Source organism: Babylonia areolata, chromosome 6 (genome assembly GCF_041734735.1).
Source record: "Babylonia areolata isolate BAREFJ2019XMU chromosome 6, ASM4173473v1, whole genome shotgun sequence".
In the NCBI taxonomy this organism is placed as follows: Eukaryota; Metazoa; Mollusca; class Gastropoda; order Neogastropoda; family Buccinidae; genus Babylonia; species Babylonia areolata.
This window is the reverse complement of record NC_134881.1, coordinates 42,999,637-43,015,377: the sequence shown is the minus strand read 5'-3', so window position 1 is coordinate 43,015,377 and position 15,741 is coordinate 42,999,637. Positions and strand designations below refer to the sequence as shown.

At 44.7% G+C, this 15,741-nt stretch overlaps 1 protein-coding gene across 1 annotated transcript in view; it reads left to right on the top strand.

Annotated features, from left to right (window-relative positions):
- Positions 1 to 15,741, top strand: part of LOC143283411 (protein O-mannosyl-transferase TMTC3-like) — a 50,532-nt gene that overhangs the window by 5,118 nt on the left and 29,673 nt on the right. Inside the window, exons 3-10 of the mRNA XM_076589632.1 lie at positions 1,911 to 2,047; positions 2,710 to 2,791; positions 4,011 to 4,110; positions 5,574 to 5,689; positions 7,219 to 7,391; positions 12,138 to 12,390; positions 13,882 to 14,033; positions 14,612 to 14,695. Coding sequence (XP_076445747.1) covers positions 1,911 to 2,047; positions 2,710 to 2,791; positions 4,011 to 4,110; positions 5,574 to 5,689; positions 7,219 to 7,391; positions 12,138 to 12,390; positions 13,882 to 14,033; positions 14,612 to 14,695 — 1,097 coding nt within the window. The remainder of the gene's footprint in view (positions 1 to 1,910; positions 2,048 to 2,709; positions 2,792 to 4,010; positions 4,111 to 5,573; positions 5,690 to 7,218; positions 7,392 to 12,137; positions 12,391 to 13,881; positions 14,034 to 14,611; positions 14,696 to 15,741) is intronic.

Genomic DNA, 15,741 nt, shown 5'->3' with positions numbered 1-15,741 from the left:
ATGCGGAGAAAACGTAACTACAGCCGATAACCTCCCGGAAGTAGGTAACCTCCCCTTTGTCCCGCTGGCTAGTGCCCTCTTTTTCCGGCAGCCATTATGACTCCTGTTCCTGTGCTCTCCATACGGCTAAGTTTTTTCGTATTTTCTGTCTGTCTGTCGATTCTCTGGCGTTATTGTTTTTTGTCAAATTTTGTCTTGAACCAGGTCACATAATTATATGGTTCGATTGGGAGATCGGGCTAAAATTAAGGCGCAATCACAATCGATTCGTGGACACTCTGGGCCCTCTATTTCTGGCCCTCTCAACAACGCCAGCCCGCCGCCTCCTCCACTTCCTTCGCTTCCTCCGGTCAACTTTTGTACTTGTGTGCTAGGGAACATGGGAGTTGTAGCCCATGAAGGCAGAAAGATAAATTAGACCTTTCATTGTTCAGGAAGAGAGTCACACAGGTCAAACCTTTTTTGTTGTTGTTGTTGTTGTTGTCATGAAGGCAGAGGAGTAAAGGCAACTGCTTATTTCACATTCAGCCGTTATTCAATATGTACGGTACTGTTGAGTTTCAAAGGAAGTGTCACTGTATTTGGACAAACCAAAACACGCTTCACCACACCTGCTGGGCAGATGCCAGACAGCAGCACAGCCCAGTGCCATATATATCTGTGTACCTATCAGAGCAGATTTCTTCTTCACAGTTTTGACAGAGGACAACACTGAAGTTGCCATGGGTTCTTTTTCAGTGGGCCGAGTGTATACTGCACAAGGGATTTCAGTTTTATCATCTCATCCAAATGATCAGACACTCAGTTTGAGTTTTCAGTCGGGTGCAATGACCAAATGGTTAAAGTGCTGGACTTTCAATCTGAGGGTCCTGGGTTCGAATCTCGGTGCACCTGGTGGGTAAAGGGAGGAGATTTTTCCGATCTCCCAAGTCAACATATGTGCAGACCTGCTAGTGCCTGAACCCCCTTCGTGTGTATGCACACGCAGAAGATCAAATACACACGTTAAAGATCCTGTAATCCATGTCAGCGTTCGGAGGGTTATGGAAACAAGAATATACCCAGCATGCACACCCCCGAAAACGGAGTATGGCTGCCTACATGGCGGGGTAAATAAATAAAAACGGTCATACACGTAAAATGTTGCATATCTGTCTGAGTGTGTGTGCGTGTGCGTCTGAAATCTGATTGAATGACACAGGAAACGAATGATGAGCGCCCAGTGGCAGCCATCAGTCGGCTCTACCCAGGTAGGCAGCCTGTGGTGCAAATGTCCCCGTGTATGTAAAGCGCTTAGAGCTTGGTCTGTGACCGAGAATAGGTGCTATTTAAGTATCCACATCAATCAATCAATCAAAGTTGAGAGAAAGGGCGAGACCAGGATTCGAACACACCCCCTCTCGAACACTGTATTAGCAGATAAGCGTCTTAACCATTCTACCACCTTCCCCAGAGAAAAAGTCAACCATCTTATAGTCTTATTGTTTGTTGTGTTGTTCACATTAAGGAGAAAGGTGGCAAAATGGTTAAGATGCTCAGCTGCCAACACAGAGAGTCCATGAGGGTGTGGGTTCAAATCCCACTCTCGCCCTTTCTCCCAAGTTTGACTGGAAAATCAAACTGAGCATCTAGTCTTTCGGATGAGACGATAAACCGAGGTCTCGTGTGTAGCACGCACTTGGTGCACTGAAAAAGAACCCATGGCAACGAGAGTATTGCCCTCTGGCAGAATTGTGTAAAAAGAAATCCGCTCTGATAGGTACACAAATATATAAGCACGCACTCAATGCCTGACAAGTGCGTTGGGTTATGCTGCCGTCAGGCATCTGCCCAGCAGATGTGGTGTAGCATATATGGATTGGTCCAAACACAGTGACGCCTCCTTGAGAAACTGAAACCGTGTTGTTCAGGAAAAAAGCCACAAGTCGTACCGGCCGCTGTGCGTGCTGACGTTCCGGTTCAACTACATGCTGAGTCAGCTGGAGCCCATGTCGTACCACCTGGTGAACGTCATCCTTCACGCTGTCGTCTGTGTGCTGTTCATGAAGTGAGTTGGGTGTGTGTGTGTGGGGGGGGGGGGGGGGGGGCGGCAGGAGGGGGGGGTATGTGTGTGTTTGTGTGTGTGTTTATGTGTGTGTGTGCGTGTATTTGTGTGTAAGTGTGTGTGTGCATGTGTTTGTGTGTGTGTGCGTGTGTTTGTGTGTAAGTGTGCGTGTGTTTGCGTGTGAGTGTACGTGTGCATGCGTTTGTGTCTGTGAGTGTGTGTGTATGCATTTGTATGTGTGTGTGTCAGTGAGGAAGAAGCTTGTTAGTTCTTGTGTGTATGTGTGTGTGTGTAGTGTGTATGTGTGGTACATATGAGTGTTTATTGTGTGTTTGCCTGTGTTCGTGGGAGAGGTTGTGGGAAAGGGTGCATGAAGGAGAAACCCTTGAGACAAGGTGTTTGTATTAGGGTGGGAGGAGGTGGGGGTAGTGAGAATGTGTATGTGGAAGAGTACAGTGGTTAAAAACGGATATACATGTAAAAGCCCATGTGTACGACACTGTGAGTGGACGTGGGAACGAAGGCATAAGAAGAACAAGAAGAAACTAAAAGTGCAGTACATGCTGAACGATAGATACAAGATAACAGAAGGCAGCCAAGAGAGAAATAAGGAGCAACCTTAGGGCAGGGGTGACGGTGAAGATGTGGGGTGTGTTGTGTTGCAGGGTATGCGGCATGTTCGTCAAGGAGAGGACCAGCTTCCTGGCGGCCCTGCTGTTTGCCGTGCATCCTGTACACACTGAGGCTGTGCGTATATATATATACATATCTATTATAGTGTGTCAGCACACCATCATCAATACATACTTCTCACACATGCATGCACCTATATGTGCACACGCAAACACACTCACACGCACATACATGCTACACTCTACAAACATTCTTCTCTCTCATACACACTACACATGCAGACAAACACACACACACACACACACACACACACACACACACACACAGTGCACACACACTTACTGCACACACACACACACACACACACTACACACACACACACACACTACATGCGTGCACACGCACACGCACACACACACACACACACAGTACACACACTACACACACATGCACAACACACATGCGCTACACATGCACACACAGTACACACACACTTGCACACACACCACACACACACACACACACACACACTGCATACATACTGCATACATACTACAAATAAACATATACACACTTCTCATACACACTTCACACACACATAACACGCACACACACACACTACTCACGCACACACACTACTCACACACACACATACATACACACAGTACACACACACTTACTACACACACACACACACACACACACACACACACACACAGTGCATGCATACTACAAATAAACATATACACACTTCTCATACACACTTCTCACACACACACAAACACACCCGCCCCTACCCTCCCCTACACACACACGCATATGCATGCATACACACACACACACACACACACACACACACACACGATGACCAGGATGCACAGTTCAGATTGGGAATATTCCTGACGATGTATGATGATCAATATGTCAATCCTTGTTTTTATAGTATACCTTGATGTCAGCCAGTCCTGAGAAGTGCAGACACTTGCAGTGTTGGCCATGACATTTTAGCCATACTCTGACACATGTGTGAAAAGAATGGGACTCAGCTCTATGGTCAAGATCAACCATCTTAAGTCTGAAGCGTGTGCGCTATAGTAATAGCCCTATGATAATGTTTTATTATTAGTATCGTTTTAAGTAGTTAAAGTAGTAGCAGTGTCCTCGTTACTATCATCATGATCGTAATCATTTTGAGTATTTTAAGTATTATCGTTATCTTTTTTTTTTTTTTGTGACATGGTATCTTGTCGTTTATTTGTGTTTCTGTTTGATTATATTGATATTTATGATCTTTTCGTGTTTATTTACTGTGAGATTGGTGTTTGTCTCCCAGGTAACAGGCGTGGTTGGGCGCGCGGAGAGTTTGTCATCCATCTTTTTCCTGGCAGCGTTTCTCACCTACTCCAGGTGCACTGGATACAGAACACCAATAGGTGAGGACCAGTCACTTCCATTTTGGGTTGGGGTTGTTTTTTGTAAAATTTTTTTTTTTAAACACACACACACACACACACACACACACACACTGTAAAATGTACATTTAATTACACACGACAGTTTCAGTTTCAGTAGCTCAAGGAGGCGTCACTGCGTTCGGACAAATCCATATACACTACACCACATCTGCCAAGCAGATACCTGACCAGCAGCGTAACCCAATGCGCTTAGTCAGGCCTTGAGAAAAAAAAAAAGGTGAATAAATAATAGATACTTATTTATTTATTTATTAGTAGTAGTATTTTTATTAGTAGTATTTTTATTATTATTATTACTACCTTTTTTATATTATAATTATTATTTATTTATTTATGTAAGCTTACACACGACAGACAGACAGAAAATACAAAAAAACTTAGCCGTGTGAAGAGCACAGGAACAGGAGTCATAATGGCTGCCGGAAAAAGTGGGCGCTAGTCAGGGGGGCAAAGGGGAGGTTACCTACTTCCGGGAGGTTATCAGCCGTAGCTACTTTCGTTTTCTCCGCATAGGCGGATAGTAGTTTGCACAGGACAGGAATGTCAGACCCCTGCCGGAGTCTGCACTAGTGGGTCACGGTAAGTATGTTATTTAAACGTAATTTGAGATAGAAAATTTCCTTTTCTGGAATATGTTGGATTTTTAAAAAAAATTATTATACATTTAACTTGGTTTAAAATTTTTATGTAGACTTGGACATATACGTTGGTTAACTGGTCTTCTTCTTTTTTTTCTTTTTTTTTTGGTACTGTTGTTTCGATCAACTGTTTAACATTATTTTGGTTTGTCTTTGACTGAATTTATAAACTGATGGGTAATCAGCACTGAAATGGCCCCTTTGCTGTTACCTGGGCTCTAAGCAACATGCTTTGATAATATATTGACTTGACGGGCGCAGTAGCAGAGTGGTTAAAGCGTTGGACTATCAGTCTGAGGGTCCCAGGTTCGAATCTCCGTAACATTGCCTGGTGGGTAAAGGGTGGAGATTTTTTCAGTCTCCCAGGTCTACATATGTGCAGACCTGCTTGTGCCTGAACCGCATTCGTGTGTACACAGAAGTAGAAGATCAGATACACAGGTAAAGATCCTTTAATCCATGTCAGTGTCCGGTGGGTTATGGAAACAAGATTATACCCAGCATGCACACCCCCGAAAATGGAGTATGGCTGCATACATGGCGGGGTAAAAACGGTCATACACATAAAAGCCTACTCATGTACATAAGAGTGAATGTGGGAGTTGCAGCCCACGAAAGAAGAAGAAGAAGATATTGACTTGATTTGATTGATATGCACATGAGTCTGTTCATCATTGATTATATTATCATTAGACTAGGAAAAAAAAGCATTTGGTTTGGTAAGCGTCAGTGTGTGTATGTTTTGCATTTTCTGAATACCATATATGGTGACTGTGCGTGCAGTATGGCGTTCCTTGGTGTTGACGGTTGCCCTGGTGACAGTGGCCATGTTGTGCAAGGAGCAGGGAATCACAGTCATCGCTGTGTGCTGTGTCTACGAGGTCTTCGTCGCTCAGAGGGTACTGATGATGCATAATCATGCTTTTTTTTTTTTTTAATCTCTTATGCTCAGTACGGAAGAAACAAAAATATTATTTGAAACTGAATTGAATTTGAAATTTGAATTTATGTTAAGACAATAAGGTATTGTACAACAATGTAAACGAATAAAAACATCCAGCGAATAAATCGTGCATTTATGTAAAATGCACACACACACACACACACACACACGCACGCGCGCACACACTCACCCCCCCCCCCCCCCCACACACACACACACACACATACACATACATGTACACTGCATTAAGACAAAAAGGTATTGCACAACACTGTGAACATTTTTTTTTTTTAATAAGAACATCCAGCAAATAAGAGTATCTAGCAAATAAATCGTATATATAAGTAAAATGCACACACACACACCTACACACACACACACACACACACACACACACACACACACACGCACGCTTGCACACATACATGGGCGCATGTACACACACACACACAACACATATCATGCCAGCAAATTCAGTAAATTAACAAATTAACATGTCTGCCTCATTGTAGGAATTTTCCTATTGCAAAATTGTTCGATTCATGTGAAATTGTCATGATTGGATAGTGTATTCATTTTTATTTCAGAATGGTATAGGCTGTATATCTTTTTTTTTTTCTTTTTTTTTGTAGTTTACGTGCTAGAAATTTTTTTAATCATTACCCACCATGACTAAAGCATCCACTTAGCAAATAGTTGTCACCGAGCAAGAAATAAGCTTGGCTCTGAAAGGGTTAACTGTTGTATGGAATCCAAATTTGAGAGCCTCTGTGAAGTATCTCAAGTGCTCCATTGTGCTTTCTTTTGATTAGTTACCTTTCCATGTGTCTTTAATTTTTATTCTGTTTTTTTATTTTATTTATTTACTTATTCGTGTATTTAGTTCATTGCAGAATTTTATATTCTGTTTTAGTTATTTATTTACTTGTGTATATAGTTTATTGCATTTTATTATAATGTTTTATATATGTACTTCAAGGCCTGACCAGTGTTTCATTTTTTGGTTGGAGACATAATTTGACAAAAAAAACAAGAACGCCAGAGAATTGACAGACAGACAGAAAATACGGGAAAAAAAACTTAGCCGTATGAAGAGCACAGGAACAGGGGTCATGATGGCTGCCAGAAAAAGAGGGCACTAGTCAGGGGGGCAAAGGGGAGGTTACCTACTTCCGGGAGGTTATCAGCCGTAGCTACTTTCGTTTTCTCCGCATAGGCGGATAGTAGTTTGCACAGGACAGGAATGTCAGACCCCTGCCGGAGTCTGCACTAGTGGGTCACGGTAAGTATGTTACTTAAACGTAATTTTAGATAGAAAATTTTCTTCCTCTTTTTTTTTTTTTTTTTTTTTTTTGTAATAAAACAGAACATAAACAAACATTCTTCATCTGTTGTGTTGTGTAAACGTGGATCAGTCCACACACTTCTGACCGACACCGCCTTGAAACTGAAACCGAAACTGAATGAAAACAAACTGTGCTTCAGGCGACGTTTCCAGAGCTGCTGTCGATCGTGACGGGGCTGGTGCAGGGCAAGCCCCGGTTCCCCGGCTGGCTGAAGACGTCCATCGTGCGAGCCGGCTTCCTGGTGTTCTCCACGCTCTTCCTGCTCTTTGCACGCATCAAGATCATGGGCGCCCAGCTGCCCGTTTTCACCAAGTGAGGGAGGCACTGCTGTGTTTTGTGATCGTGGTGGTGGTGGTGGTGGTGATGACGATGGTTGTGGTGGTGGTGATGATGATGATGATGATGGTGGTGGTGGTGGTGGTGATGAGGATGAGGGTGGTGGTGATGATGGTGGTGGTGGTGATGACGATGGTTGTGGTGGTGGTGGTGATAATGGTGGTGGTGGTGGTGACGGTGGTGGTGGTGGTGGTGATGATGATGGTGGTGATGGTGGTGGTGGTGGTGATGATGATGGTAGTGGTGGTGGTGGTGATGGTGGTGGTGTTGATGATGATGGTGGTGGTGGTGATAATGGTGGTGGTGGTGGTGACGGTGGTGGTGGTGGTGGTGATGATGATGATGGTGGTGGTGGTGGTGATGATGATGGTAGTGGTGGTGGTGGTGATGGTGGTGGTGTTGATGATGATGGTGGTGGTGGTGATGATGATGGTGGTGGTGATGGTGGTGGCGGTGGTGTTGTTGATGATGATTATGGTGGTGGTGGTGGTGATGGAGGTGATGATGGTGGTGGTGGTGATGACGATGGTGGGTGGTGGTGGTGGTGGTGATGGTGGTGGTGGTGATGATGTTGGTGGTAGTGGTGGTGGTGATGATGATGGTGGTAGTGGTGGTGGTGATGATGTGATGATGGTGGTGGCGGTGGTGGTGGTGATGATGGTGGTGGTGGTGGTGGTGATGATGCTGGTGGTGGTGGTGACGATGGTGGTGGTGATGGTGGTGATGATGATGTGGTGATGATAACGATGATGATGGTGGTGATGGTGATGGTGGTGGTGGTGGTGGTAGTGATGATGGTGGTGGTGGTGATGATGGTGGTGGTGGTGGTGATGAGTGGTAGTGGTGGTGGTGATGATGGTGGTGGTGGTGGTGGTGGGAGTGGTGGTGGTGATGATGATGATGATGGTGGTGATGTGGTGATGGTGGTGTGATGATGATGGTGGTGGTGGTGGTGGTGGTGATGTATGGTGGTGGTGGTGGTAGTGGTGGTGTTGATGATGATGGTGGTGGTGGTGGTAGTGGTGATGATGGTGGTGGTGGTGATGATGGTGGTGGTGGTGGTGTTGATGATGATGGTGGTGGTGGTGGTGATGATGATGATGATGATGGTGGTGGTGGTAGTGGTGATGATGGTGATGATGGTGGTGGTGGTGATGGTGGTGGTGGTGGTGGTGATGATGATGATGGTGGTGGTGTTGATGATGGTGGTGGTGGTGGTGGTGGTGATGGTGGTGGTGATGATGATGATGATGATGGTGGTGGTGTTGATGATGATGATGGTGGTGGTTGTGGTGATGGTGGTGGTGGTGGTGATGGAGGTGATGATGGTGGTGGTGGTGATGACGATGGTGGTGGTGGTGGTGGTGATGGTGGTGGTGGTGATAATGATGGTGGTGGTGATGATGTTGGTGGTGGTGATAATGGTGGTGAGGATGGTGGTGGTGGTGGTGATGATGATGATGATGGTGGTGGTGGTGGTGATGATGGTGGTGGTGGTGGTGATGGTGGTGGTGATGACGATGGTTGTGGTGGTGGTGGTGGTGATGATGATGCTGGTGGTGATGATGCTGGTGGTGATGGTGGTGATGATGATGTGGTGATGATAACGATGATGATGGTGGTGGTGGTGGTGGTCGTGATGATGATTGTGGTGGTGGTGGTGGTGGTGGTGATGATGGTGGTGGTGGTGGTAGTGATGATGGTGGTGGTGATGATGGTGGTGGTGGTGGTGATGGTGGTAGTGGTGGTGGTGATGATGGTGATGGTGGTGGTGGTAGTGATGATGGTGGTGGTGGTGGTAGTGGTGATGATGATGGTGGTGGTGGTAGTGGTGGTGTTGATGATGATGGTGGTGGTGGTGGTAGTGGTGATGATGGTGGTGGTGGTGATGATGATGATGGTGGTGGTGGTGTTGATGATGATGGTGGTGGTGGTGGTGATGATGATGATGATGATGGTGGTGGTAGTGGTGGTAGTGGTGATGATGGTGATGATGGTGGTGGTGGTGGTGATGGTGGTGGTGGTGATGATGATGATGGTGGTGGTGTTGATGATGGTGGTTGTGGTGGTGGTGGTGATGGTGGTGGTGGTGGTGATGGTGGTGGTGGTGGTGGTGGTGATGGTGGTGGTGATGATGATGATGATGATGGTGGTGGTGTTGATGATGATGATGATGGTGGTGGTGGTTGTGGTGGTGGTGATGGTGGTGGTGGTGGTGGAGGTGGTGATGATGATGATGATGATGATATCATCATTATCATCATCATCATCACCACCATGAGCACCCAGTTATATGTCTTCACCAAGAGAGGGACTACAGTGTTTAGTGATGATGATGATATTTATGATTATTTTATAATATTTATTTAAGAACAATGATTAATTAATGAATGATAATGATATGATGGCAATTGTAGTAATGATAATAACAAGCATGATGATGACAACGCTGTTGTAACTGCTACTGCTACTACTACTGGTAGTAGCAAAAAATACTATTGCGACATCTGTATAGTACTTTCAGACATCTCAGAGCACTGCAATGACATGTCAGTGGGACATAAACCTTTCTCTCCTTGCTGTCCATCACGTGGAGTGATGGCCTAGAGGTAACACATCCGCCTAGGAAGCGAGAGAATCTGAGCGCGCTGGTTCGAACCACGGGCTCAGCCGCCGATATTTTCTCCCCCTCCACTAGACCTTGAGTGGTGGTCTGGACGCTAGTCATTCGGATGAGACGATAAACCGAGGTCCCGTGTGCAGCATGCACTTAGCGCACGTAAAAGAACCCATGGCAACAAAAGGGTTGTTCCTGGCAAAATTCTGTCAAAAAATGCACTTCGATAGAAAAAATAAATAAAACTGCATGCAGAAAAAAAAAAATTGGGTGGCGCTGTAGTATAGCGACGCGCTCTCCCTGTGATAAAAAGAAATACAAATACGTCTAGCTCCTCCCATCGGAAAGTGTGTCTTCACAGTGCAGTACCACACATTTAAAATTTTTTTTTTTTTTCCTGTCTGCAGGTGTAACTATTTTACTGTCCAAGTTCATTTTCCCACAGAATTCAGTCAGAGGCAACAGTTTTGTCGCCATGGGCTCTTTTGTTGCATGCACTAAGTGTATGATGGACTGTAGTGGTCGGTGAGGCTTCAAGCACCGTTGTTTGATTTGAAGTGTATGAAGCAAACTGGGCCTTAGTTTATCATCTCATCTGAAATACTAGCTCCCAGACCACCAGTCAAGGTCTGGTGGAGGGGTGAGTGAAAATCCCAGTCTGTATGTGTAATCCTGGTCCATATATCTAATCCTGGCCTGTATGTCAAATCCCGGTCTATACATAAAGTCTTGGTTCACATATGAAATCCCAGTCATTTGAAATCACAATGTGTGTATGAAATCCTGGTCTGTACATAAAATCCCAGTTCGTATATGGAATCCCAGTCTGCATATGAATTCCCAGTCTGTATATGGAATCCAGTTATATGTATAGAATCGCAGTCTGTATATAGAATCCCAGTCCGTGTATAGAATCCAGGTGTGTGAAATCTTGATCTGTATATGGAATCCTCATCTGTTAATGGAATCCTAGTCCGTATATGGAATCCTAGTCCGTATATGAATCCCCTTTCATATTGTCAGCAATAAAATCACTTTTATTTACATTGAATCATGTTTATTTTGTTATGTCATAAGTGTTGCATAATTCCTGTGTGGACATCATATAATAACAACTCAGGAGATTGTTAACTGGGTTTTGTGTGTTATTGGAAATGCGGACATCTTGATATTATTTTTCAAAATGATAATTCTTCAGTTTGTTTGCATTATTGAAATAATAGTCATTGGTGTGAGAGTGAGCGTGACTTTATTTTGAACGTGTCGCTTTTCTTCATTACGCCAGCTGTTTAGTCCTTGGAGGAAGGTGGCAGAATGGTTAAGACGCTCAGCTGCCAGTACAGAGAGTCCATGAGGGTGTGGGTTCGAATCCTCCTCTTGCCCTTTCTCCCAAGTTTGGCTGGAAAATCAAACTGATGGTCTAGTCTTTCAGATGAGACGATAAACAGATGTCCCGTGTGCAGTATGCACTTGGCGCACTGAAAAAGAACCCATGGCAACGAGAGTGTTGTCCTCTGGCCAAATTATATAAAAAGAAATCCACTCTGATAGGTGTGTGTGGTTCGTCCGTCAGGATCGAAGAGGACCATCTAGTCATCCTGGGGGTGGGTGGGTTGGGCTCTGTGGGTGCGCAGATGACTGGTCAGGCCAATCCACACCCGGAAGGTTCTGATGCAGTGTGGAAAGGGGATGGTGGCGGCTGTCGGGGACTTGCTGGCACTGCTTTTCCTGGCCAGTCTGCATTGCTCTGCTGCAGCAATTCTGTTGGCCCCACAGGATTTGGCGCCTTTGTGGAGAGCTGAACGCCACTTTGGTCTGTCCATTGCATTCAGCTCCCACGTGTCGTGGCTGATGTTGAAGGCCTTCAAAGAAGCTTTCAGAGTGTCTTTGAAGCGCTTCTTTTGGCCTCCACTCTGATAGGTACACACATATATAAGCACGCACTCAAGGCCTGACAAGCACATTGGGTTATGCTGCTGGTCAGGTATCTGCCTAGCAGATGTGGTGTAGTGTATATGGATTTGTCCAAACCAAGTGGCGCCTCCTTGAGAAACTGAAAGTGTAACTGAAAGTGTTTCATCCTTGACACGATGTGTATATTTCAGGTTTGACAACCCGGCGTCAGTGTCGCCCTCCCCGGCCCGTCAGCTGACCTTCAACTACCTGCTGTCCATCAACGCCTGGCTCCTCCTCAACCCCATGGGGCTGTGCTGTGATTGGACGATGGGCACCGTGCCCCTCATCACATCCCTGGCCGACCCCCGCAACCTGGCCACTCTGGCCTTCTATGCCGTCGTGGGCCGTCTGGCCATCTTCGCCCTGTCGGAGCAGTCGCAGCGATCCCGCGCCATCATTATGGTGGGGTGGGGTGTGGAGGGTTTCTTAGATATTAGGAAAGGAGTGCAGGCCCACTTTCGTTGTTGGATTTTCGTCGGGACTCCCCGGTTATTTTTTAGCGAGAACCGCATCGTGCGCATGCACGTCTCCATTTTCATTTTTTTCCAAGTCACTGAAAGGCTGAAATTTGATTTGTGGAAATTGCTGTTTTGAAGAAAGGATTTTGAACATTTTCAGTGACTATTTTTGCAAGTTTACAAGGTATATTTGGTTTTAGAATTGCGCCCATTATTTGCTTTAGCCTTTTATGTTTACTTTGAGCACGTTTCTTGTCATATATCTGCCATTACATATTCCAACTGATCCCATTTTTAAACTCTGCCGGAAAGTTGTCGGAACAAAAGCAGTGCAAAAAGCCAGTTACAGTGGTGGGTTGGTTGCCTTCTTTTTCATCATATGACCTACTTCTGGCGCTGCAAGCGATAGAAAGTCTGCCACAAAAGCGGGCTGCACATCCTCCCTGTTGTTTTTCTTTTCTTTTTGTTTTTTTAATTTGTTTTTTTTTTTTCCACGTGAATGCCAAGATATGTCATTGCGCCCCTGGATTTTATTTGTATGTTTATTATAATTTGATATCTACTGTCTTTTTTTTTTTTTTTTTGATTGATTGGACGAATCCTGTGTTCCATCAAAGATGATGACTGGTGTGTATGACTGGCAGTCTTCAGTGTAATCAACTTCAGCATAATGAACTTCAGTGTTACGACCTTCACGGTAATGAACTTTTGTGTAATGAACTTTAGTGAAACAAACTATGACATTCAGTTTAATGAAGTAGCTGATAAAAGAAAGGAAACGGAGCTTTTTTTTTTTCTTCTTTAAACAGTTTTTTAAGACATGTTGTGTGCATCTGTAAATTCTGTCATTATTCTCATTATGTCAGAGAGTCTGGCGCTGATAGTTTTGCCATTCCTGCCGGCCTCCAACCTGTTTTTCCCTGAGGGCGTTATCATTACCATCATCATCACAATAATCATCATCATCATCACCAGAATCATCATCATCATCACCATCACCATCATCATCACCATCATCGTTGTCATCATCACCATCATCATTATCATCATCACCATCATCGTCATCATCATCATCACTATGTCACAGAGTCTGGCGCTGATAGTGTTGCCGTTCCTGCCGGCCTCCAACCTGTTTTTCCCTGTGGGGTTCATCATCATCATCATCATCATTATCATCGTCATCACCATCATCATCATCATCACCATCATCATCATCATCATCGTTGTCATCATCACCATCATTTTTATCACTATGTCTCAGAGTCTGGCGCTGATAGTGTTGCCGTTCCTGCCGGCCTCCAACCTGTTTTTCCCTGTGGGGTTCATCATCATCATTATCATTATCATCGTCATCATCATCATCATCATCATCATCATCATCACCATCATCATCATCATCATCGTCATCACCATCATTATTATCACTATGTCACAGAGTCTGGCGCTGATAGTGTTGCCGTTCCTGCCGGCCTCCAACCTGTTTTTCCCGGTGGGGTTCGTGGTGGCGGAGCGCATCCTGTACACCCCCAGTCTGGGCTTCTGTCTGCTGGTGGCTCTGGGATTCGACGTCCTCTGTGACAGCAAAAAGTGAGTCCATGTAGGACCTGGGGGTCCTGGGGGTGTTGTGGGGAGGGGAAGGGTGATGATGGAGGGTTTTTGGGGGTGGCAGGGAGGGGTGAAAGGGAAGACAAGACAAGAAGTTGCAGTGGAGCCAGGCTGTCTGCCGATGTCAAGGGGGCGGGAATCACTATAGGAGAGTGATCACAAACATTATTATGCTTCAGATTGATCGGTCGTTGGCATGGCATGATCATAAACCTTAGACGCATCTGTCGGCTATCCTGCTGATCTGCATTTACATCAGACATAAATAAAGATAACGTGAAATGAGAGGAATGGCTATATAGTATTTTCTAGGATTTTGCTGGATGAAGAGGACGTAAGGGTTTGTTTTGTTTGTCTTTTTTGTTTATTGTATTTGCCTTATTTTGTTTTAGGATAATGTTTAATGAATTACCCATGGCAGGCTCTACAGGCCCGGACCAGTGCTGTAGGTTTGTGCGTATCTGCTCCTTTGAAAAGAAAAAGAAAAATTATATGGATCAGTCCACCTTGAAACTGGAACTGTATCTGGCTGTAATGACGGTGTGTGCTGTGTCCTTCAGGTATCTGCGGTTCATCCTGTACTCCGTGATGACCGTCCTGCTTGTGTCACACAGCGCCAAGACCTTCGTCAGAAACTACGACTGGTGAGTGGGTGTTGCTGTTCTCTTGCTTGGACACATCCTTTGCTAAGCTTTTTCGGCACCTTAGGTGACTTTGGTCAACCAGATATGTCACCGTCATAGATGACTTTAGTCAACATCAAGGGGTTAGTTAAAAGGACCATTTATCACATTGTAATAACAGAGAAAAATATGGCTTAACAGAGAAAAATATGGCTCAGTTGGTTTCCTCATTTGTCCTGTCCAGACTGGATAACTGCAATTCCACTCTTGCAGGTTTACCATCTTCCTCATCAACAGATTACAGAAAATCCAGAACAATGCTGCACGACTGGTTCTCGCCAAAAAGAAATCTGATCATGTTACACCTCTGCTGAATCGGTTGCACTGGCTTCCAATAGAGTCCCGTATTCACTATAAATTAGCAACACTCGCCTTCAAACATTTTGACAAGTCTCTTCCATTGTATCTGTCCTCTGTATTGGAAACATGTGAACCGCACAGAACATTAAGATCCATTTCTGAAAAGCTGCTTGAAGTTCCAAGGACCAATCTGAAATGCGCTGGAAATAGGTCTTTCAGAGCTCAGGTTCCCCAAGTGTGGAACTCTCTACCTTCATCTCTTAGAAATTCCTCTGATTTACATTCCTTTAATTCAGATCTGAAAACTTAGCTTTTCCGTAAGCATTTTTGTTCTGGGTGGAATGGTTAAGCCAAGGTATGCTTGTTGGCAAGTATCCTTGTGCTAGTATTTTTACAGTCCTGTATTAATGCATTGTGTATTTTAGGTAGTTTCGGTCTTAGATGTGATGTCATTTTTTCTATCTAGTTATTTTTAATGGGCATGTGTGTTGTGGGTGTGTGTGCGTGTGCGTGCGTGCGTGCGTGCATGCATGTGTTTGTGAGGTTACAATGCTGTGGTATGCGTGTGTAAGTGTGTAGGCATGTTAGTGTGTCCGAACAGAATTCTGTGTTAGAAAATAAGAAATATTTTAATTCTTATGCAATTTTGTTTTTAGTGCAGTTGATATTTAATGTCAGTGTGTGCGTGTCTGTAAGGGAGGGATAGT